The 24,362-nt window shown below is 42.0% G+C and overlaps 1 protein-coding gene across 3 annotated transcripts in view; it reads left to right on the top strand.

Moving 5' to 3' along the window:
* bcar1 (BCAR1 scaffold protein, Cas family member) overlaps positions 1-24,362 on the top strand; it is a 92,093-nt gene that overhangs the window by 24,798 nt on the left and 42,933 nt on the right. Inside the window, exon 1 of one of the 3 annotated variants that reach the window (XM_023267415.3) lies at positions 22,155-22,497. The exons of the other annotated variants lie outside the window; for them this stretch is intronic. Within the exon in view, the coding sequence (XP_023123183.2) occupies positions 22,486-22,497 (12 nt within the window). The 5' untranslated portion in view covers positions 22,155-22,485. Of the gene's footprint in view, positions 1-22,154; positions 22,498-24,362 lie in introns of those variants that run through there. 3 annotated transcript variants of the gene reach the window in all.

Below are 24,362 nucleotides of genomic sequence, written 5' to 3'. Positions count from 1 at the left end.
CGATTTTTTTTATAAACAGAATTGTTCGTAAAATGATTTTTATTTGTTTTTTAATTAAAAAAAAAAAAAAAAACTATGGTTACTCTGTCTGGAAAATTCCTTTTCTGCCAAAAATCTGTAGACTGGAAGTTGTCTTGTCAGCCCGTATTTTGGTATATCCCCAGCCATTTGTGGTGTAATCTATACATGTCATTTCTCCACCACCTTCACTGTCAGGACTATGTCACTGTGGTACTTCTGGCCGTTTCACAGCAAATATGTTGGTTTATGTCATGTAATGGCCTTCACACTCTCTGTGCTGTCACAGAAAATGTGGATTTCCTGACAACCCCTGTGCAAAGTCAGAAGCACTTTATGTTTTCAGAACTAGATTATTGAAGTAGCACGCTGGATGTGGTGTCATTTCAGGTGGACAAACGCTGCAGCTCTGATTAGTGATACTTGTTTTCAATGTCTTGATTACTGCTGGAACTGTGTTTTTCCAGATTTTTATTTGGTCACTGATCTTCCTGTGTTGTGTGCCTATGAGAAACTGGGTTCAGGGTTGCAGAAAACCTGTCATATTGATGTTAGATCCTAAATCACGGTGAAACTTTTCTGAGCCACACCCAGGCATGTTCTAGCCTTCAGAAGCAGCAGTATATGGTTCTTGCACTGATAAGACAGGTTTTAGCACAGTAAATCACACTGGTTTGGTATCTACATATGCCCTAATAATAGCAGTGCAGGGCGAAATTGGGTGTACTGGCTTCAAGAAAAAAGAATGCTCTCCTCAGAGGGAGAATGTTCGTGGTGTGTGAAACAGAAAGATGAAGTGACACATCCCATAGCCCTTGTGTAAAGTTCCCTACAGTGCCTATCATTTGACTTCACTGTCAAAGAGCTGCTTGTCTGACATAGTAGAATTAAGTGTTGCCTCTGGCAGAACAGATCTGTCTGCCAGGTTAGTCTGCAAAAACATTAATAAATTTTTTTGAGGGTTTCAGACACAAGTTCAGCGAAATTATTGCTAGGGCTAGCTATTTAACAAATTATTGAAACAGTATCTTTTTGGTAATTGTTCAGTACTTGACATTTTTTGATACTTTGAACCTAGAATTTTTTAAAAAAATTTTATTTATTTGATCCATGGGACAGCGCACAAACAACATTAACTCCGTGGGGAGAGATGCATTATGCCAGGTTATAGCACAAGTGCTAATTTCCACCTGTAGTCCCAGAGCAGGCCAAAGATGTGTTGGGTTACATCAATGTTAAAAGAAAAAAGACACAAGATTAAACATTTCAAACATTAAACACAATATAATTCATAAGATCAAACTCCAAAGCCTCTACAAAAAAGTGCTGACACCAAAGCACCTTCAAAATCATCATTAATAGGTACAAGATTGATCCGAGAGCAGCCATCGCTTCAGCAAGTGTGAAAACTCATTGAAGTGTTTACATTTTAAAAGCTCTGTGGGTAATTTGTTCCATTGGTTCATCGCAACATAGGAGAACGCTGATCTTCCAAAAGCAGAGTCGAGTTTTCGTATATAACACTCGCCCTGAAGAGAAGTCCGAGTGTCTCGAGAAGAGACTTCAGAACACAGAGGGATAAAAGTCTTTAGCGGTGGAGCAACAGTGCCATGAATTATCCTAAACAATAAGCATAGATTAGAATATCTAATACAATTTTCAAAGCTTAAAATACCATGTTTAGTTAGAATTTTGCAATGTTTTGCAAATAAAGAGGTTTGATAATCACTACTGTTAAATGTGCTTGAATCCTCAAATTCATAGTGCTGTATCCATCAAACTCCATATTTCCCTGAAATATGGTTGTAAATACAGTTTAGTGTGTTTCTCTCCGCAGTAGATGTCCAGTATGTTTTGTCTCTTTTTTACTGTGCTGACAGAAGTATTCATGCTACAGTTGTAAGATAATGGCCCAGACAGCTCTGAATGACTAACTGTGCAGTGAACAGTACGCATTCAAATTGTACAGTCCCATATTGAAACAGAGATTGCAGCTGATAAAAAGGCTGTTGACCCCCAGGATAGAAGCAGATATAAGCCTGCAGAAGCCTTGTCCACAAAGAGCATCTTTTATAATTTCACTGGAATGTTCTTTTTTAGGGCTGCACAGCGTAGTGGTTAGCACTTTCGCCTTGCAGCGAGAAGATCCCTAGTTCGCGTCCCGGCTTTCCCGGGATCTTTCTGCATGGAGTTTGCATGTTCTCCCTGTGCATGCGTGGGTTTTCTCCGGGTACTCCGGCTTCCTCCCACAGTCCAAAAATATGCTGAGGTTAATTGGTCATTCTAAATTGCCCGTAGGTGTGAATGTGAGAGTGATTGTTTGTCTTTGTATGTAGCCCTGTGACAGACTGGCGACCTGTCTAGGGTGTCCCCTGCCTTCGCCCGAGTCAGCTGGGATAGGCTCCAGCCCCCCCGCAACCCTAGTGAGCATTAAGCGGTGTATAGAAAATGGATGGATGTTCTTTTTTATTTTTTTTTTTTGGCTTCTGTTTGATTTTTTTCAGTTTGTAAAGATTGTATAGTTCTGCTGTTTGTTTTATAATTGAATGTGTTTGTGAAGAAATGTTAATGATCTTCTGCCACATGTACATTGATCAGCCATAACATTATGACCACCTGCCTAATATTGTGTTGATCCCCCTTTTGCTGCCAAACAGCCCTGACCCGTCGATGAATGGACTAGTTTAGACCCCTGAAGGTGTGCTGTAGTATCTGGCACCAAAATGTTAGCAGCAGATCCTTTAAGTTGTGAGGTGGGGCCTCCATGGATTGGACTTGTTTGTCCAGCACATCCCACAGATGCGCGATTGGATTGAGATCTGGGGAATTTGGAGGCCAAGTCAACCCCCCAAATTCGTCCTCCTCAAACCATTCCTGAACAATTTATGCTTTGTGGCATGGCGTAGTGTCCTGCTGAAAGAGGCCACAGCCATCATCGAATACCGTTTCCATGAAAGGGTGTACATTGTAGCGACTTTAACTAACAAGAGTCGCAGAGAGAGGCTGGGCCTGAGGCTGGGCCTGTTTGTCTGACACGCGAAACAAAAGAATCCACTGAGATTTCCAAAGAATAAATTTAATCTTTTGTTAAAGAAAAAAGATAATCAACTCATGATGACATGCACAAAGTCATAAAGTAATTAAAGTGATTGAAGAAAAATAGCAGTCAACAATAAAATACGGCGACCCAGCTCACCCCCTCTCAAACAATGAAAAAAAAGTCAAGACAGGTGAACAAGTGAATATATTCACTTTATTGTCCTCGGCCATATGCATGTGACCTGCTATCAATCTGTTCCAAGTGATAACAAAGTAATGCCATAACCAAACAAACACAAACAACAATTAGTATGGTCCTTAACATTACAATAAAACAACAATTAATTTCATGGCTCCTACATACATGGTTTGCAACAATGCTTAGGTAGGAGGTACATGTCAAACATCCACATGGATGGCAGGACCAAAGGGTTTCCAGTAGAACATTGCCCAAAGCATCACATTGCCTCCACTGGCTTGCCTTCTTCTCATAGTGCATCCAGTGCCATGTGTTCCTCAGGTAAGCGACACGCTTATCCAGCCATCCAAGTGTTGTTAAAAAAAACGTGATTCATCAGATCAGGCGACTTTCTTCCATTGCTCCGTGGTCAAGTTCTGATGCTCACGTGCCCATTGTTGGCGATTTGGCGGTGCACAGGGGTCAACATGAGCACCCTGACTGGTCTGTGGCTATGCAGCTCCATGTGCAGCAAACTGCAATGCACTGTGTATTCTGACACCTTCTGACACTGTGTATTCAACCAGCATTAACCACCTCAGGAATTTGAGCAACAGTAGCTCATCTGTTTGATCGGACGACACTGGCCAGCCTTTGCTCCCCACGTGCATCAGTGAGCCTTGGCCGCCCGTGACCCTGTCACTGGTTCACCACTGTTCCTTCCTAGGACCACTTTTGATAGATACCGATCACTGCAGATGGGTAACACTCGACAAGCGTTGCAGTTTTGGAGATTCTCTGAGTTAGTCGTCTAGCCAGCACAATTTGACCCTTGTCAAACTTGCTCCTTACCTTGGCCCATTTTTCCTGCTTCTAACATATCAACGTTGAGGACAAATTGTTCACTTGCTGCTTAATATATCCAACCCACTAACAAGTGCCATGATGACGAGAGTGTTATTCACTTCACAAGTTAGTGGTCATAATTACACCAGGCTACTATAGAAACTGATACTGTGAATTGAACAATAAATTTTCACACTACAGTTCACAAATTGCTGTTTAGAAATATTATTGATAACTTAACAGTGATGCCTGTGATCAGCCATTTTCACCTTCTTCAATTTTTAAAATGTATTTTTCACAATAACATTTATTATGTATTATTTTGTAAATTATTTCCCTTGGTTTCTGAAATATATTTATTCGGCTTCAATTTGTTACTTTCCAAATTGCTGCTTTCCGATACCTGTTTCCAGTCCTTTAAAATGCAACTTTCGTCAACCTTTATCCTTTATTATTTTAGGTGTTTTAGTGCTGTATGCATTTTTAAATGTTAATCATAGTCACTTCTGGATTCTAAAAAGTAAAGAGACAATGTTGAATCAACTGCTTCCAATTCACAATACATCTTAACCCTTTGATGCGTAGACCACATCAGGAGATACCCATTTTCCATTGGATTTGGGTCACTTTTGACCCAAGTTATGCATCAAAGGGTTAAAACAAGAAAATATTGTACTTTACAGCTAACTACAGTTAGAGGTAATGTTACAGTGGCAGCACTATATAAATACAGCATATTATTGGAAAGTCTGCCTACAGTTTTAATCCGTATACTGTATAACGTTATATTGTACTGTAGAGTGCTGTAACCAATTGTACAGTAAGTAACTGTGGCTCATATGAATGGGAAAGCCCTCTAGATTTTATTTATATTAAAATAAAGTTTTGTATCATTCATTGAGTTTTATCATTTAATTAGGACAGAAAGGTCAGATTTTGCTTGGACAAAATTCTTGTCGCATACAAAAATAATGTAGAAATTATACATATACTTTATTTTGAACACACAAATATGCTACAAAAACATCAGAACATAACGTCATGGTGCCTTGCAAAAAAGAATTAATATCGTGTATGACTCCCATGAGCTTGGAGGACTGCATCCATATGTCTCATCAATGACTCAAATAACTTACTGATGAAGTCATCTGGAATGGCAAAGAAAGCAGTCTTGCAGGACTCCCAGAGTTCTTCAAGATTCTTCGGTTTCATCTTCTTGCGTCGATTGGGATGCAGTTCAATGGATGATTCATTAGAAAAATCAACCTTCTGCCACTTTTCCATTGTCCATCTTTCCTGCAGGCTGTGGGCCTTGGCAAATGCAACACAATTTTTTTTTTGTCTTCTGTTTAATGCTGTTTCTGAGCACTAATTTGGCCATGGAGACCACCACGTGAGAGAACTGGACAAACTGTTCTTGTAGGTACAGGGGTTTCTGGTGACCAGTTCACATGTAGCTCTGCTGCAGTTGAAAAGGGGCTGGCCCTGGACTGTCGAAGCAACAAACGGTCTTCTCTAACAGTTGTCTTACAGGGTCTGCCTGACCTGGGCTTGTCATGAATGTCACGAGTTTCTTCAAATCTTGTTCTTATCCTCTCCACTTGACATTTGGATACATTAAAGCTGTCTGCCACCTCAGCAGCAGACTTTGTCTTCAGGCTCTTGATGATCAGCACTTTGGTCTGTGGTTGAATCTTTGGCATGTTGTCAGAGGGGTGCATTTCACATGAGGGTCTGGTGTGCAGGGTTCTTTTTATACACACCTGGGAATGTGTTACTTACAGTATTTTTCACAGGTGAAGCTCCAATCTGTGATTGGTTGAATCATTTAAAGACAGGACAAGACTTTTGTCCTTGCAAAAACAGATGTTATGGGCTTTACCAAGATGTGAACATCAGGAAACTTTTTGATGGTTTCATTTTGTACCCAGTTATTAATGTGAAAGCCCTTGACATTAAAATGAACCATTTTTTGTGACAACTGATTGATTAGAAATAAAGTTATATGTCACTTGAAGTTACTGTGTCCTTATGTGACAAGACTTTTGTCAGGTACTGTAGTTAAGAAATAACAGAAGGAACTAGCTAGGATGAAGAATCTACCTAAGGGCAGAATTACTAATAACTAAAGCCAAGAATAAACTAGAGTGGATTTAACTGACTAAGGCTCACTAACGGGGCTGGGCGGTCTGAAGAATGTCCGGGGGGGAGCTGGTCCACTGAGTGAGGCTGGGGGGAATCTGAAGAGGGGCCGGGGGGAGTCCAAGAGGTGGCAGGAAGACGGAGGTGGGGGGAATCTGGAGAGGGGGGCCAGGGGAATCCAGGGCAAGGCCGGGGGTCCAGAGGCAGGGCAGGGATGCAGCACCGAGCAGCACGGCCAACGGGTGACTGCAAACAGAGAAATGACGTTAGTCAAAAGCATGAGAAGCACAGGAGCAAAAAGTGCAGGAGCCAAACTGATTGTAGGAGTTGAAGCTACTATCTGGCAGGGTGTGGAGTGTGGAACTGGCTTTTATTGCAGAGGATGAGAGACAGATATGCTGCGCGCAGCTGCCCGGAGATCTGGTCATGAAGCTGATGAGACTGATTAGTTATTGCAGACAGTCGCTGCAGAGAGCGAGAGCAGAGGGGCCAGAGGGGGAGGAAGAACTAAAAGGAGTGATGAAGAGGATGAATAAAGAAAAGAGGGAGAGGAGGTGAGAAAGGGGGATCAGGTGAGGGCTGAAGCAGGGACCAGGGAGGGGGCCCTGACACTCTGTGACATTTTTGGATGCTTTGGTGCTTAACAGTGGAAAAATCCTTCCCTAAATAATTTTCCTATATTATTAGCTCAATAATATTTTAGGTTGCGGAGCTGAAGTGTGTGTTGAGGCACACTCCAAACACAGTGTTCCATTCAGAAAGATTTTTGACATACCTGTCATTGGAGCAGACGAACTTCATCACTTGTCGTATTTGCTTGCTTTAAACACATTATGTGGAAGTTGTCTTTACTTTGATTTTGAGGTTCATTTACAGCTAATCGGTGTCTTTATATTCACTGTGATTTGAATTTGGCTTGCACTGATTTTCTAGTCTACAGTGATGTATCATTTTCACAGATACATACCTAGATTTTCCCAAAAAAATAGCAGAAGCTGATTTTTAGCAGATTTTTTTTCTTTTTTTACACACAAACTGTTTTTTTCCTGCTTAAGAAGAAGATCACTACAGCTTACAATCATCAAAGTCTTGCATCAGTACTGCTCAAGAAATCTGGTTTTAGACGGGTGGCGAGAAAAATGGTGAGAAAATTAAATTGAACTGCAATTTATCACAAACTGTAGCTGCAGTTTTTCTCTCGGGCATGACTACACACTCCTCACACACTCATACACATTCTGTCTGTCAGGTTCACAGGGTGCTTTTGCTGGATTGCACAACCCAACAATAGAAGCTTAGTATTAAAAATCACTGACTCACCATACACAATCACAGGAAATGAATTTCACATCAGGCCACACACCATGCTTCTTTGTGTGACATGCGTCAGTACAACTTTTTGTCCCATTGGTGCTGCTTTTGATGAATTGAAAAGAATGAACCTCATGTTTGGCCTAATGCTTTAGCATTAAATGTCATTCTCATTAGAACTGAAACATGCACAGGGCTGCATGTTGTGACTGAGAAACACTTCACAGTTATCAGCCACCTTTACAAGCAGATCAGCCTAACTGCCTAACTGGTTTGGTTTGACATGTATTTTATGTTGTAAGTGGATATCATCTTGTGAAGATATTTATCGTTGTTATCTAAAAGCAGAAACAAAAAAAAAAAACATACAAGGTGTTCACTCAGCAGCACCAGTTTGTAATTTGTGTTCAGGACTGAGGGAAAACACATACTGTTTTATTTGCAGTCTAAATGATGAACACATTTTTACACACACACACACACACACACACACACACACACACACACACACACACACACACACACACACACACACACACACACTAAACTCATCAGTTAATGTTATTTTCTGGCCTCATAGTGGTAGATATAAAAGACATCATCAGCTGCCTCTTTAATGAACACATACACATCAAATGATTATTTTTGCAGGATGAATTGGCTAGAGGGCACTGTAGACGTCTGTTTCATGTAGGAGAATAGACAAAGAGGTTTGTAGGAGACAGATTGAGGTATAGGTGCACTGTCTAAGTGTGTGTGTGTTGCAGAGGCGGTGTTTCACCTGGAGTGGGCGTGTACACGTGAGAAAGGCTGTGCGTAAAGGCGCGCGCTCACCTATGGCACAGATGGAGAGTCAGGGTCGGGCATAGCCGTATTTTTTGTTGACCGCATTTCATTCTTCTATATTCCATTTTACAGTTCAATTATATGATTTTTTCTTGTTATGTTGCTCATACTGCTGCGCTCTGATAGCCCTGTCGTTTTGTCCTGCAATAAATGCACCAAAATGTATCTTCGGATCTGAGCGTATTTGTACCTATAAAACTCCTTGCGCGTCTCCAATGTACGAAACCAGGACCCGACCTCATACTCTTAGCGGCTACAAGGTTTGGTAAGGGGAAGCCGCTACATTTTTGTCAACAAAAAAGGCACTGAATGAAAATCACCACGCCGTTCACAAGCACCAAAAGCGCCGAGTCACCACGCGGCAACTAGCCTGAGAACAAAGGAGCTCCAGCTAAGTGCAACATACACCACGCTGTCCATTCACCTGGGAACAGGTAGGCCTAAACCTGTCTATGTATGTGGATCAAGGAATTCGCTCCGATTGCGAGTTGAAAGAGGGCGATGTATTGAATGGATGGCTACGCTGGTTGTAATAGCGCATTGATGGTGGCGCAGTGGATACGCGCATTTTTTGATTGTGACGTCGGGACTTTTTGGCCTGAATACGTGGCGGCTGGTGTTGTCTCAAGGCCTACTAGTTGTTGAACTGTTTGGATTGAACCATTTCCATCAATGAATTTAAATGCAATGTCTATGGATGAATTTTAACGAATATTTTGGATGAATTACAAACGTAATGTCAATGAATGGATTCTGAATGCGCATTTGATGAAATCTGATTGTGTTGCTCTGCACAAAACAAAATCTGAACGAAATGAGTCAATAAACATTGCTGTTGAATGTTCAAACATGGAAGTTGAAAAAAGAGAAATAAAACCGACGGCCAAAGCTTTGGAAAATAGGATTGAGCGGCTCCAACATGAGCGCAAAAGTGCTGTGAATAAAATAAAGGCGCTTATCCCGCAAATGAAGGCGCACATGAAATCAAAAGAAAATGCACCTGATATCCCCTCACAACTGGATGAATTGATTACACTGTGTAAAAGGGTTACTGAACTGCACAAAGAATTAGTGCCACTACTTCCTGATGAAGAAAAGGAGAAACAAAAAGAGTGGTTTTCCAGCATTATGGGTTACAGTGATGCATTTAAGGAGCAAGTGAAAAAATGGATACCTGAAAATCTACAACAAAATTCAAATGAAACACAACTGAAAACAAATATTTCTGAACAATTAGCGGATAAAAGCAACCATGAAGAGCAGGCTCCTGTTGAAAAGGACAATGATGTGTCTGCTGGTGATACTGCAGCACCTGTACCCACTGTACATGAACCCCAAGAAGAACTTCAGCCTTGTGACAGCATCTCAAATGCAAGCAAGAAATCACGCTCACGTTATTCATCTTCTTCAGCCTCACGCTCATCTGCTTGCTTAAAAACTGAAACAAATATTGCAATTTTAACAGCAAAACAAAAGGCATTAAAGGAAAGGCATGCATTGGAAGAAGATGAATTAAACTTAAGAAAAAGGAAAGAACAATTTGCATGGGAAGAAGAAGCGTTAAAGTTGCGCAAAAGGAAAGAAAACCTTTTACTGGAGAATGAGATTGCTGAAGAAATGGCAAAACTAAGTGTTATAAAATCACGAAGCAGTGTTGGCAGTAAATCAAAGTCAAGGGTTTTAGATGGGATGAACTCATACTATGACAAGGCTCATTTAAAACAAAAACTAAACATCAATGCCACAGAGTTTATTCCATCACAGCCCGTTGAACAAGAATACAATGCCACTGAAAATGTACAGCCAGCTGTGAAGTCTAAAACCACCATTTTACCTGGCATGGAACCACCTCCAGGTCCCCCTTACATGCTCCAGCGTTACTTAATGGCTCCTGAAGACCCTGTGACCAATCTGATACAACATGAAAATGCCTTTGAGAAAAATGTTGAATCACAAAATGATAGTGTGCTGGACATAATGAGAAAACAAAATGAAATTACAACACTCCTAATGCAACAACAATGCCTCTCAGCACTTCCAAAAAGAGAAATTCCCATTTTTGATGGAAATCCACTCAAATACCACTCCTTCATTAAAGCTTTTGAAAATGGAGTTGAGCGAAACACTAATAACAACTGTGACAGACTCTACTTCCTTGAGCAATACACCAAAGGGCATGCTAAAGAGCTGGTGAGGAGCTGTCAGCACATCGAGTCGAACAGAGGATATGTAAAGGCAAAGGCTCTATTGAGAGAGCATTATGGAAATGAGCAGAAGGTGGCTTCAGCTTACATGGAGAGAGCCCTGTCATGGCCCACTATTAAAACAGAGGATGTGAGGGGCCTCCTGGAGTACAGCCTCTTTCTGCGTGGATGCTGCAATGCAATGGAGGATGTGCAGTATTTAAATGATCTGGACACACCCACAAACATGTTGGACATAATTAAAAAACTTCCGTACAAGATCAGAGATCACTGGAGGAGTCATGCATGTGACCTGCAGGAAAAGTATAATAGAAGAGCACGGTTTATTGACATTGCACATTTTGTGGAAAAACAAGTGAAAATATTGACAGACCCTGTGTTTGGAAACATCCAGGACACAGCTCCATCAGGCAAACAAGCCAAATCCAGACCTCATCCACGCTCCAACTTCAAGGGAGCCAGCTTCGCTACAGCTGTGAATCGAGTGGAGAGGCCAGCTCAACCCGTGAACAAAGACACCAAACCGCCATTCAAGAAATCCTGTCTCTGCTGCAATGGAGGACACACACTAGATGTGTGTGCACGGTTGGAGAAAATGGCACACAAGGAGAAAATTGATTTCCTGAAGGAAAAAGGGGCTTGTTTTCGCTGTTTATGCATAGGGCACATCAGCAAAACTTGCCAAAGGAAGATTGTGTGTGCTAAGTGTGGCCGAACACACCCCACTGTGCTCCATAAGGATAGTGCAGCTACCACAGAACAGGCTGAGAGAGGCGTTCAAGGGTCAGTTGATGGCATGCTGGTTTCCAGTGGACTCACAGGGGCTGGTGACGCGGACTGCAAGCTTCCTATTGTTCCAGTTCAAGTTAAGGCAAAAAAAGGCAACAAGATAATTCTCACCTATGCCTTCTTGGACCAGGGAAGCACGGCAGTGTTCTGTACTGAAGGTCTGATGCAGAAGCTTAATTTGGCCGGAAGGAGAGCAAATATCCTGCTCAGGACCATGGGGCAGGAGAAGGTGATTGATACTTTCATTGTGCCAGAGCTGGAGGTGGCAGCACTCGAACATGACACATTCATCGATCTGCCTAAAGCATTCACACAGTTGTCAATGCCAGTGCACAGAGCAAACATACCCACAAATAAAGATCTGACAAAGTGGCCATATTTGAGACACCTCTCCTTACCACAGATTGAGTCTGGAATTGACTTGCTGATTGGGACAAATGTCCCACGAGCCATGGAACCTCTGGAAGTCATCCGCAGTGAAAATAATGGACCTTACGCAGTAAGGACGGTGCTGGGCTGGACGGTGAACGGACCACTGATGGGAAACAGTGGAGAGGCCAATTACTGCGAGCAACCAGTAACTGTAAACCATGTGTCCATTGTGAGCTTGGATGAACTGTGGCAACAGCAATTTAAGATGGACTTTCCAGAATCTGCTGTGGAGGAACAAGTAGGTCTATCTAGAGAAGACCTGAGATTTATGGACATGGTCACAAAGTCAGTCAAGCACATTGATGGTCACTACCAGGTCGCCCTGCCTTTGAAAAATCCAAATGTCAGCATGCCAAATAACAGAAAAGTGGTGGAACAGCGCCTATACCACCTGAAGAGGAGGCTTCAGAAGGATCCAGTGTTTCACATGGAGTATAACACTTTTATAAATGATCTCCTTGTTAAAGGTTACGCTGAAAGAGTTCCTGATGCAGAGCTGGGCCGAAGACATGCCAGAGTATGGTACATTCCACACCACGGTGTCCACCACCCGATAAAAGGAAAACTCAGAGTTGTCTTTGATTGTGGTGCCAGTTACAAAGAACATTCGTTGAATGAGCAGCTGTTGCAAGGCCCTGACTTAACCAGCTCACTAATTGGAGTTGTAACCAGGTTCAGGAGGGAACCTGTGGTTATCATGGCTGACATAGAATCTATGTTTCACCAAGTGCGGGTGCCCCCTGGAGATGCCGACTTGCTGAGATTTCTCTGGTGGCCACAAGGAGATCTGAGTCAACCACCTTGTGAATACAGAATGAAGGTGCATCTCTTTGGAGCTACATCCTCCCCTAGCTGTGCCAATTTCGCTCTCAGGAAATGTGGAGAGGATTTCGGACATGAGCACCGGGAAGAGACAGTGGACAAATTGCAGCACTGTTTCTATGTGGATGACTGTTTGGTGTCAGTTGCAACAGAGGAGGAAGCACTGACCCAGTGTCAAGAACTCATGTCTCTCTGTGCTAAAGGAGGATTCTGTTTGACCAAATGGCTCAGTAACAGATCAGGAGTGCTCGAGGCAATCCCAGAGACCCACAGAGCTAAAGGTGTGAGGCAGTTGGAGCTGGAGCGGCAGCTTGTGCCCCTTGAGAGAGTGCTGGGTGTAGAGTGGTGTATCAAGTCAGATGCCTTTAAATTCAAAATCACGCTGAAGGACAGACCACTCACTCGCAGAGGCATCCTTTCTACAGTCAGCTCCATCTATGATCCTCTGGGAATGCTCAGTCCCCTTGTTCTGACTGCAAAGAAGATTTTGAGGGATTTGTGCAGAAGAGGTGTTGGTTGGGATGACCCCATACCAGAGACAGTCTCTAAAGAGTGGCTGAAGTGGGTGCAAGGGCTACACCTTCTGGATAGCTTTGAGCTGCAAAGATGTCTAAAGCCCCCAGAGTTTGGAGATGTTATTACAGCTCAGTTACACCATTTCTGTGACGCTTGTGAAGATGGCTATGGGACAGTCACTTACTTGCTGTTAACAAATGAGCACCTCCAGATGCACAGTGCTTTCATCATGGGAAAGGCTCGTGTTGCTCCACTAAAGACAGTCACAATCCCAAGAATGGAACTAATTGCTGCAACAATGGCAATTCGCATGGATGTCCTGTGGAAGAAAGAGCTGCACATGAGTTTGGAAAAATCTGTGTTTTGGACTGACAGTGCTTCTGTGCTGAAATATATCAGAAATGAAACCTCCAGATTCAAAGTGTTTGTCACCAATCGTGTTTCAGAGATACTGAAATCATCTCACCCTGCTCAGTGGAGGTATGTGGATACAGCTTCAAATCCAGCCGATGCAGCATCCAGAGGAGTCAAAGTGGAGACATTTCTGAAGGACAGGCTGTGGTTAACAGGACCCCAGTTTCTTTGCCAACTTCAGACAGAATGGCCTGTGAACCCAGAACCTGTGAGCCATCTCACTCTGGACGATCCAGAGGTAAAGAAAAGTGCTGCTGTAAATGCTGTGCAAACTGAAGAAGATCCCACGACTCACCTGATCCATTACTATTCCTCTTGGAGCAGACTTAAAAGGGTTGCATCGTGGTGGCTGAAATATAAGGAATGGTTGTGGTACTGCAGCAGAAAAAGGAAACAGCTAATAGGCAATCAGAGCAAAGAGAGCTTGCAGCAGAGGAACATGGAGCAGGAAATGTGCATGTTTAAAAGCACTGCTGTCCAGGGGCGTCTTACAGTGGAGGACATGGAGAAGGCTGAGTTGGCCATAATTCAGTTTTGCCAAAGAAGAAAGTTTTCAGAAGAGATTCTGTGTCTGGAAAAGGGCCAAAATGTTAAGAAAACCAGTCATCTGCACAAGTTATGTCCAAGGCTGGAGGATGGAGTCCTGCGTGTGGGAGGTCGGCTCAGTAGAGCAGCTATGCCTCTGGAGTCTAAGCATCCGATCATACTGTCAAAGGATCTCCATATTTCTACCCTGTTGTTAAGAAATATCCATCAAAAGGTGGGACATAGTGGACGCAACCATATGTTGTCCAAGCTCAGGGAGAAATATTGGATGACGGGAGCAAGTACTGCCATAAGAAGAGTCCTGTCCAAGTGCACAATCTGCAGGAGACTTAATGCTACTCCAGTGTACCAGCAGATGGCAGACTTGCCCACAGAAAGGCTCAGGCCAGATGAACCTCCATTCACTTGTGTAGGTGTTTTGGACCCTTTGAAGTGCGGAGCAGGAGGAGCACAGTCAAGAGATATGGTGTCATATTTACCTGTCTTGCATTGAGAGCTATCCATATTGAGGTAGCACCATCTCTCAATACTGACTCCTTTATAAATGCTCTCAGACGTTTTATATCCAGAAGAGGACAGGTCCGCGAGCTGCGCTCAGATAATGGGACAAATTTTGTGGGAGCAGAACGTGAGCTGAAAGCAGCAATTGAGCAGTGGAACCAGGTAAAAGTGCATGACGTGTTACTCCAAAGGGGTATAAAGTGGACGTTCAACCCCCCTGCTGGGTCACATCATGGAGGAGCGTGGGAGAGGCTGATCAGATCTGTGAGGAAAGTCTTGAACTCCACCCTCAAAGTGCAAAATCTGGATGAGGAGGGACTACACACAGTTCTCTGTGAAGTAGAGGCCATTATAAACAGCAGGCCCATCACTAAAGCCTCCACCGATCCCAACGACCTGGAAGCACTAACACCGAACCATCTGTTACTGCTCAAAAATCAGCCTCCATTGCCTCCTGGAGAGTTTCAAGCAGCAGACCTGTATGCACAGAGAAGATGGCGACAAGTTCAGTACATATCTGATCTGTTTTAGAAACGCTGGATAAAGGAGTACCTGCCTCTGTTGCAGGAACGGCAGAGATGGACTGGAGTGCAGAGAAACCTTGTCGCAGGAGATCTGGTGCTTCTTATGGACAGTACAGCGCCTCGCAATTCCTGGATAATGGGACGTGTATTGCAGGCGTTTCCGGACCGTAAAGGATTTGTTCGGCAAGTTCGGATCAAGACTAAAACGAGTTGCTTGGACAGACCCATATCCAAGGTCTGTTTGTTGCTGGAAGCAGAGGAGGCAGCATAAGGATGTTGCTGACCTCCACAAGGACTGCTTTTTCGGACTTGGACTGAGAAAACATCTGCTCCTTTTGGACTATGGACTGGTTGGTCATGCTGATGACCAGAAGAAGGAATACCTGTACATCTATTCATGGACTTGAGAAATTTATTAGACATGTAGCATTTAAAATGGAAAATGTAATGGATTATTTTGTCTCCTATTATGTATTTTGAAATGTGAATTATTATGTGGAACCTAATAATTAGGGGCTGGTGTGTAGGAGACAGATTGAGGTATAGGTGCACTGTCTAAGTGTGTGTGTGTTGCAGAGGCGGTGTTTCACCTGGAGTGGGCGTGTACACGTGAGAAAGGCTGTGCGTAAAGGCGCGCGCTCACCTATGGCACAGATGGAGAGTCAGGGTCGGGCATAGCCGTATTTTTTGTTGACCGCATTTCATTCTTCTATATTCCATTTTACAGTTCAATTATATGATTTTTTCTTGTTATGTTGCTCATACTGCTGCGCTCTGATAGCCCTGTCGTTTTGTCCTGCAATAAATGCACCAAAATGTATCTTCGGATCTGAGCGTATTTGTACCTATAAAACTCCTTGCGCGTCTCCAATGTACGAAACCAGGACCCGACCTCATACTCTTAGCGGCTACAAGGTTTGGTAAGGGGAAGCCGCTACAAGGTTAATTGAAATGAATTATTAAAACAAAACAAAGATGCTAAACCAAATTTATGAAAACCCAATTCATGATTCAACATTGTATAAATACAACTTCGTAAGTTGTTACTAAACTTAGTCCGAATTTAGAAATTTAAAATATTATTCATTGATGGCCATGTCAATAATAGAAATTTTGTTGTGTTCTGAAGTGCTTCTAAAAGTTTGATTTATGTAAAAAACAGTCCTATAATCTACTTAAACAGTTTAGATATATATGATGAATTATTCTGTTGTGAAACTTGAATGATTAATGTAATTACATAATTTTTAGATCTCTTCCACAGACACATTTTTTGATGACAAACAGATTTAATGTTAGACATAAGCAATTAGTACAGTGTGATGATTGTGTTAATAGGGAGCTGATTTTTTTTGATCAAAGAAAAAAAATTACATCTTTTGAAACATCCCATGTGCCATTTTTGACTTTATACCTTTCCAGTAGGAGCTGATCAGTACATCTACACTAATCTGCTGGTAGCCACCAGAAAAACATTGTGCTGTATTTGATTGGCCAAGGTGCCTTGTCAACTAACATAGCCTTTTGTTACAGCATGTTTCAGATGTCCTGCTTCATGCCTCATGGCCCTAGCTTCCTTTCTATAAAAGGTGTCTTACTTGGGCTGGCCGAGTAACTTTTGCATATCACTTTCAAAAGCACCTGTTGGACCTGCATGCAGTTGCCTTCAAGGAAAGGCAGGCTCAATATTGCAATGTACAAGACATCGTTATGTAAAGCTGCAACACAAATTCATGAGTTTTGCATTTCATCATGAACTGTCCAATCTCACACGCTTTGTAAGTATTGTTCACGTACAGTGAAGTCTCCATCACCGTCACGGGAATGTCTAAATAAAGCCATGAAAGTTTTTTGTCTAAATGTCATCATCTGAAAGTTTTGATGAAACCAGTAACATTGTGTGTCCCATATCTGGAAACTGGTATAGTCTTTGGACTAGGACGGTGACATTCAGACCTACTTCTTTTAAAACGGATCATTTTGGAGATCATATGTGTAAAAAGCTGACCATCACAGAGAATGGAGGACATGCAACAGTGTAATAAATATGTGAATACTGGCATACATTTTCACACAGCCTTTCCTGTACGACAATCATAGTTTGGTTGTTAACGTGAAAGAAATATTTATCGAATGAATGAAAAAGGATTGTTCTGTACATGGGTGAGAGAGAAATCAGGATTTGAATTTCTGAGTGAGAATATTTACATCAGAAACCATACAGATTACACAAGTAATGTGACTTTATGTTTTTATGTAATCAAGAACTTAACTTCATCCAGCAATCAAACAAGAAACCAGATTTTTCATTTGCATAATGATTAAGAAATCTGATTACTTCAGAAAACCAACAGTACAGTGTTTACCTCATTGCCTGCTAACACTGTAATTTACAGCGTCAAAGCAGCTTCAAAACTGTGGGATATATGGGAAAGTCTGACCTGAGCGTCTCAAGCTCTGTGTGTGTCATTTGTAGGTCAATGTGACAGAGGCTGTTGTTGTCAGGGAGGGCAGTGCTCTGGTCATAGAGGATGAACTGTGTGTATGTGTAACTGCGTGGTATGCTCTGCTGGATTGTTGGCACTAATCATGTAAGCATCACACACAATGTAACTATTGTCAAAATATTAGAAGAGAGGCAGAGAGGGCTGGACAGTATATGACAGTGCCTACTGTACATTTTATGTGGACAGAAGTACTCCTGTTTAATATCTCTCAGACACTTGCTAGACATTCCTCATTCATCTTATTGATAAATTCATTTCAAATGGAAAGCAGTGCTTATTCCATACTGAGCAGAAAATGGCTGAAAGTGTAGGAGAGTGGTCAAGGCTAAGACAAGAACAGGTCTCCAGACAAGCTGGTGCTTTTGTGTATTACACTGTCTCTAACAACACTCACTCAGTCAACACACTGCTCAGTCATTGGGTGCCACAATGGATCTGCCGTGCTCAGCCAAGGTAGTTCTTGTCAAGACAAGTAACAGCTGACAACTGTAACAAGTATTGTGTGTATCCATATACAAAATGTATCCTCTGCTCAATAGAGTTCACATATTGTCCAGAAACTATTACAACATATCAGTGAGACAAACTGTTGCGGTAGGTATCAAGGCTTGTCATTGCCATAAACACATTCTATCCCTCAAATCCATTTTCAAAGTATGTTGTTGGAAGTCACTTGTGAACATCTTCAGTGCAAGTCAATGGCCGCATTTACATGAAGTTTTTTAATTCGGAATTATTAATTCGGAATTAACTCATTCGGAATTTAAGTTTTGTGCTTCGCGTTTACATGGAAATATTAATTCCGAATTAAGGTTTACATGGACCGCACGTTTATTCCCTGCCTTAATTCCGCTTTAACGCTTGGGCGTTGGAAAGGATTCTGATTGGACAGGGAGTGGACGTGACGTATCCCTGTTTACCGGAAGAAAACAAACTCCATTTGCCGCGGCATTTCTTTTCCCCAACAACATGGAGGAACAACTAATAAGCACGCTTTTCGCTTTGCTTTTTATTGTCGTTTTGAAACAGGAACTCGACAATGGCGTACTACTTCTGTTGTGTCACTTGAGAAGGAGAAGAGAGATAGAATACCGGAGAAGGGAGGCAGACGACCAAGCTGTGTACGTCACTACGTCATCGCTACGTGAGGAGCCAAGCATGCGCAGAATGACCGGAATTAACTAAAGCGGAATTAATCGTATAAATGAATAGAACGTACACAGGAATTAGTTTATTTGGAATTAACATCGGAATAAACCAGGTAGTTTATTTGGAATTAAGTTTATTCGGAATTAACTTTTTAATTCGGAATTAAGTGTTTACAAGGAGATTTTAAAGCGGAATTAACATGTAAACGTGGCCAATGAGTATGGAGTTAGAAGCCACAAGCAGGAGAAATTTTTGTTTTAGAGATTTTTTAGTGGAAGGCTAACTAACATGTTAGTTTAAAATTGTTTATGGAACTTGTCACAGCTTGACTCAAAAGCTATAACAAAACATGGAGACAACAACTGTATGGTGACTAAAATGGATTTATTTTTACACAAAAACAACCAAAGCTATACAGTTCCCAAACAGAAACTCAAAAACCATGCTCCTGGCGCTCCTGGAGTAAGCAGCTCCTGTCAGAGAGAGAGAGCTGGAATGGAAAATGAGGGAGGTTTTATGCAGTTGAGCCTCTGGATCCCAGGTGTGGCTCAATCAGCTGACAACCCTCCGTCAGCTCTGAAGTAGTGGTGGAGGGTAATCACAAACTTGCAGCAAAAAGACAATCACAGAATAGCACCAGAGTTATCATATGTTTAAACATCACACTTAACAGGTCAAACGGCACTCTCCAACAGCAGCAGCCTCCCCCAGCAGGACAGTGTGGTCTGCCATCCTGCCAAAAACTGTTCTGGAACAACTGAGGGAACAAGACCAAGAGCCCAAATCTACGCTGCCTGTCTTAGAATGGCTTTGATATAGCTGTACACCATTGCTTCCTTTACAATATGTAGGTCTTTTCTCTGATAAAGTTGCCACTATCAGGCAGCTCACCACAGGATATTTGGATGCTGACTTGCCCGTTGCTCCGACACACTGCTGTGTTTGAGCAGTTTAAACAGGTTTCACTGTCAACTCTCACTAAAGTGGGCAACATATGCAATCTACAAGCTTCCCATTGGACGTTATTCCCACCAAACTGTTGGTAGAGTTTTTTAACATTGTTGGTTGTAGTCTGCTGGTTTTTAAGTCTTGTCTCAGTTCTGGACTCGTACCAGCTGCCTTAAAACATGCTGTGGTTCGGCCTCTCCTCAAAAAACCTCAGTTTGATCCTTCAGTTTTATCAAATTTTAGACCTGTTTCACTTTAACTTTTTTTTTCCAAGGTTTTAGAAAAAGTTGCTTTTATACAGTTACAGTCTTTCCTTGAGGACAATGACATTTTGATAAATTTCAATCCAGGTTCAGATCCTGTCACAGTACTGAGCAACAGTACTGTTAAAAAACAGTACTGTTAAAAGTCCACAATGAAATTGCATTGTGCATTGATGCCAAGCACCCAATGATTCTAGTGCTGCTAGACCTCACAGCGGCCTTCAACACGATGGACCACACAGTCCTCCTGTCTCGTCTGAGCCAGTATGTTGGCGTCAGTGGCACCACTTTTAGATGGTTCACTTCCTACCTCACTGATCGGAGATTTTCAGTAATGACTGGTGACCTGCCCTCCTTCTTGTGTGTCTCTCTTGTGGGGTGTCACAAGGTTCAATTCTTGGTCCTACTCTGTTTTCCTTTTATATGCTGCCCCTTGGATCAGTTATTGCAAAACATAATCTGTCTTTCTACTGTTACGCGGACGACATTCAGATTTACCTACCAGTGCTGCCAACAGAAAGTGAGGCACTAAGTACTGTTACTAGCTGTATTAGGGGTATTAAGGAGTGGCTGTCATCTATTTTTTTTAACTTTTGAATGAGGCCAAAACAGAATGCATTATGTCTGGAGGTACTGATATATCAAGTTTCGGTACAATGACTTTGAGACCAACGGTCAAAAATCTTGGGGTGGTATTGGACAGAGACTTCAAATTTAACAAACAAATTGACACAGTAGTCAGAGCAAGTTTCTTTCAATTACGTCTTTTAGCCAAAGTCAAGCCTTTTTTAAACCATACCGACCTTGAAAAAGCTATTCATGCTTTTTTTCAGCTCAAGACTGGACTACTGCAACGTACTTTATATTGTCGTCTCCCAGTCTTCCATCAGCCGACTGCAACTCGTGTAGAATGCTGCAGCATGTCTTTTATCAAACACCCCCAGATGTGTGTGCACATCACCCCGGTCTTTAACTCTGTCCACTGGCTTCCAATCCAGTCGAGAATTGTTTTTAAACTTTTGTTTGTTTTTAAAGCTGTTAGCGGTCTTGCTCCACCTTATTTATCCGAGCTTTTAATTTTACGGGACCAACAAAGAGCTCTGAGGTCACGTGATCAGCGGCTGCTTGATGTACCGAGGTCTAAATGTAAACATTGGGGTGACCAGGCGTTCTCTGTAGCTGCACCCAGGCTCTGGAGCAAGCTCCCCCATGCGCACCATCACTGACCTAGGTCTTTTTAAATCAAAGTTCAAAACCTTCCTGTTTAAAATGGCTTTTAATACCTAGCGGCATGGTGACATTTTATTACTTTTGTTTCTTTTAGTGCTGATTTATTGCTGTTTATTTTTGTTGTTTTATTGTATATTTTACTGCTGTCTCTGTTTTAAGTAACTGTTGTTTTTATGTTATTCTCTTGTCTTTCACTGTGAAACACTTTGGTAACCCTTTGGGCCATTGTAAAGGGCTATATGAATAAACTTTGATTGATTGATTGATTGATAGTAACTTGCACAACATGGAATTACAGGGAAGACAGAGACAGAGCTCTGACAGTCATTTTTGTGTAATTTGTAGTGTTGACTTTATAGTCCAGTTTTCAAATAACTCTTCCCCTAAACTCAAGGTAACATGTATTTGTCATTTATTTCAAATTGAGATGCAGTTATTAGTGGATTTTTATTTTTCACACATGTTGAATTAGCCTGTGTCCTTGCAGACAAGTGGAACATTTTTGCATTCCATGCTGAGTTACTGTGCATAAGCTAAACAGGAACTAAAAAGAAGTAAAGAGAATACATTGACCATCACTCCTGCTGAAGTAGCACCAGGTTAGTTAGGATTTCTTTAAGGCACCGTGAGAAAGGAACACCAGTGTGAGAGTGTAGGTAATGAGATGTGATTGTATTTCCTAATAGCCCTGTGTACTGCACTGTCTGAGACCACTGACAGGCTCTGACAGCCTGGGGGGGGAGACAGAGAGAAAGCGACAGAGACAGAGAGAGAGAGCAGTGGGAGGGCAAAGCTTATTTGCATGATAAGACCTCCTCGAGCCAATGGCCTTACAGGACAGAGAGAATATCTGGATCCAAGAGGAAGTGACGGGTCGGGTTACACACTCCTCCCTCTTTTCCTCAGGCAGAGAGAGAGAGATCAAGGGAGAAAGAAGGGGCATGCAGGGTAGAAGTAAGTGGGCCAAGCAGCATTCTCATTCTTGATGTGTGAGATCACGGAGCGGCAGTATGTGTTGGGATCTGCTTGACTACTGAATACAAGACTGAACAAGACAAAAAGAGAAGCCAGACAAGAAAAGGGGGAGGAACAGAAGGATATCGGAGGGAAGGAGAGGGTTGAGGAGAAAATTTGAAGGAGTTTGGGGATCTTGTGGGATCTACTCTCCCTACAGGATCTAGTTGACAAAAATATCTAACAGGAGCTGAGCTAAAGCCCTGCCCAGAGTTACCACCGCCGCTTTACTGCAGCAGGAACAAGATGAACTATCTGGTGAGTGTGAGTGTGTGTGTGTGTGTGTGTGTGTGTGTGTGTGTGTGTGTGTGTGTGTGTGTGTGTGTGTGTGTGTGTGTGTGTGTGTGTGTGTGTGTGTGTGTGTGTGTGTGTGTGTGTGCAAAAATCACAGCCTCTATGGCATGTTGGCTTTTCCAGAAATTCTGTGCTTGTGTTGGTGTTGGTCTACTCCTTTATCTTCCATGGTTCAGTCTGTGAGTGTTTTATATCCTAACTGCAATGACTGAGGCAGACGGACGATAGCGGGTGGTGAATTGAGAGGGTGTTGCGTATGAAGAAAAGGAAAGGAAATGTGAAGGGGGAGGAGAGAGGAGCTGGAGTTAACTTTTTTTTGAATTCCTACATTTTGTTGGCTCTCAGCAGTGTGTGTGTGTGTGTGTGTGTGTGTGTGTGAGAGAGAGAGAGAGAGACTGTAAGTGTGTACACAGGTTAAGGAAACTTTGCTGTCCTGTAATGGAATGTGAAGGGACAAGGAAAGGTCAGAGTTGCCAAAAAACTTCTCCCAATTCGTGTAAAGTTAACACACATTAATAGTAAGACAGCTTTCCTTACTGAATCCTAAAGACACGCAACTCACATTCTCTTCACTGTTTCTATCTTGAACACATCACCACAAAGAATCAGGACACAACACAGAAGGGAGTGCTCCTCACCACATTTAGTTGTTTGTTTTTCCTCTTTTTTCTGCTTGTTGCTCTCAACTGTTTAAACATAAGGCCCAGGGACTTTAGAGGGAGAATAGAGAAGGTTTATGACTCAAGAAAGAAAGAAAGATGTCATCAGTCTGTCTTTCTGAGGAAAGTGGAAAAAAATTAAGGTTTTATGGCCATAGGACAGAGAGAAGCGATCACTTGGCTGAAAGACAAATCCTATAAAAATGAGTGGAGAAAGATGACCAGAAAGAGAAGCAGGCTGATATGCACAGTTATTGAATCTGACTGATTTAGTTAAGACAGAGGGGACTAGTTGAGTGGAGGAAGAAAACACTGGTTTGGTGAGGAGGGAGAGAAAATCATTTAGACAGAATGGAAGAGACGAGGAAAGACAGAAAGAAAGAGAAACTGGCAGTAGCACTCCTTCCTTGCTATTGTTTGACAGACTTCTGCATCATTGTTGGGTCACAGATCATGTCCTTCCACTGTGTTTCTGTTTGGATTTCTGTTAGTGTGTGTGTGTGTGTGTGTGTGTGTGTGTGCGTGTGTGTGTGTGTGTGTGCGTGCGTGCTAATGCGCGTATGTATGTGTGTGTGCGTCTGGAATAACTACACAGTTGGCACACTGTCAAATATTGCATAGCATATTGCTGCGTGTGTAACGAGTAATTACATAGCAGTAATTAGTGTGTAATCTTTCTAAAATAACATTCCAATGTTGTGGAACTCAGACACATAAAATGCTCTTTCAAATTAGCAGATTTAGCTTGAGTTGTATTTATGACATGAAATGATTCTTGCCACAACCTTTCCATTACTGGTATAGTATTATGCTAGTATTAAGATGAGGGCTAGACAACACTGTAGGTTTTATCAATCTGTTAAAGTGACAATGTTGTGTCATTCAGACATATATGACTTTTATATTAATGTTGCTCACTGCGTTACTCGGACATACACACCACAGTGACATAGAGAGCCACAGTACGTATGCAATATTTGTCATACATGCTAGACTGGACAATACATCAACTGATGTATAACATGTAATAAGACACTTACGAACAAATGGCTAAATATCAAATATCAATCAGCAAGCTTGTAAAACTATCAAAATAACTAAAGCATAGTTTATGGGTTTTTTTAATTGTGAAAATTCTGTGTGATGATAATCAACCTACCACTTTGTCAA

Source organism: Amphiprion ocellaris, chromosome 3 (assembly GCF_022539595.1).
Source record: "Amphiprion ocellaris isolate individual 3 ecotype Okinawa chromosome 3, ASM2253959v1, whole genome shotgun sequence".
Taxonomy (NCBI): domain Eukaryota; kingdom Metazoa; phylum Chordata; class Actinopteri; family Pomacentridae; genus Amphiprion; species Amphiprion ocellaris.
The sequence above is the reverse complement of the archived record's forward strand: the minus strand, read 5'-3'. Positions and strand labels throughout refer to the sequence as shown.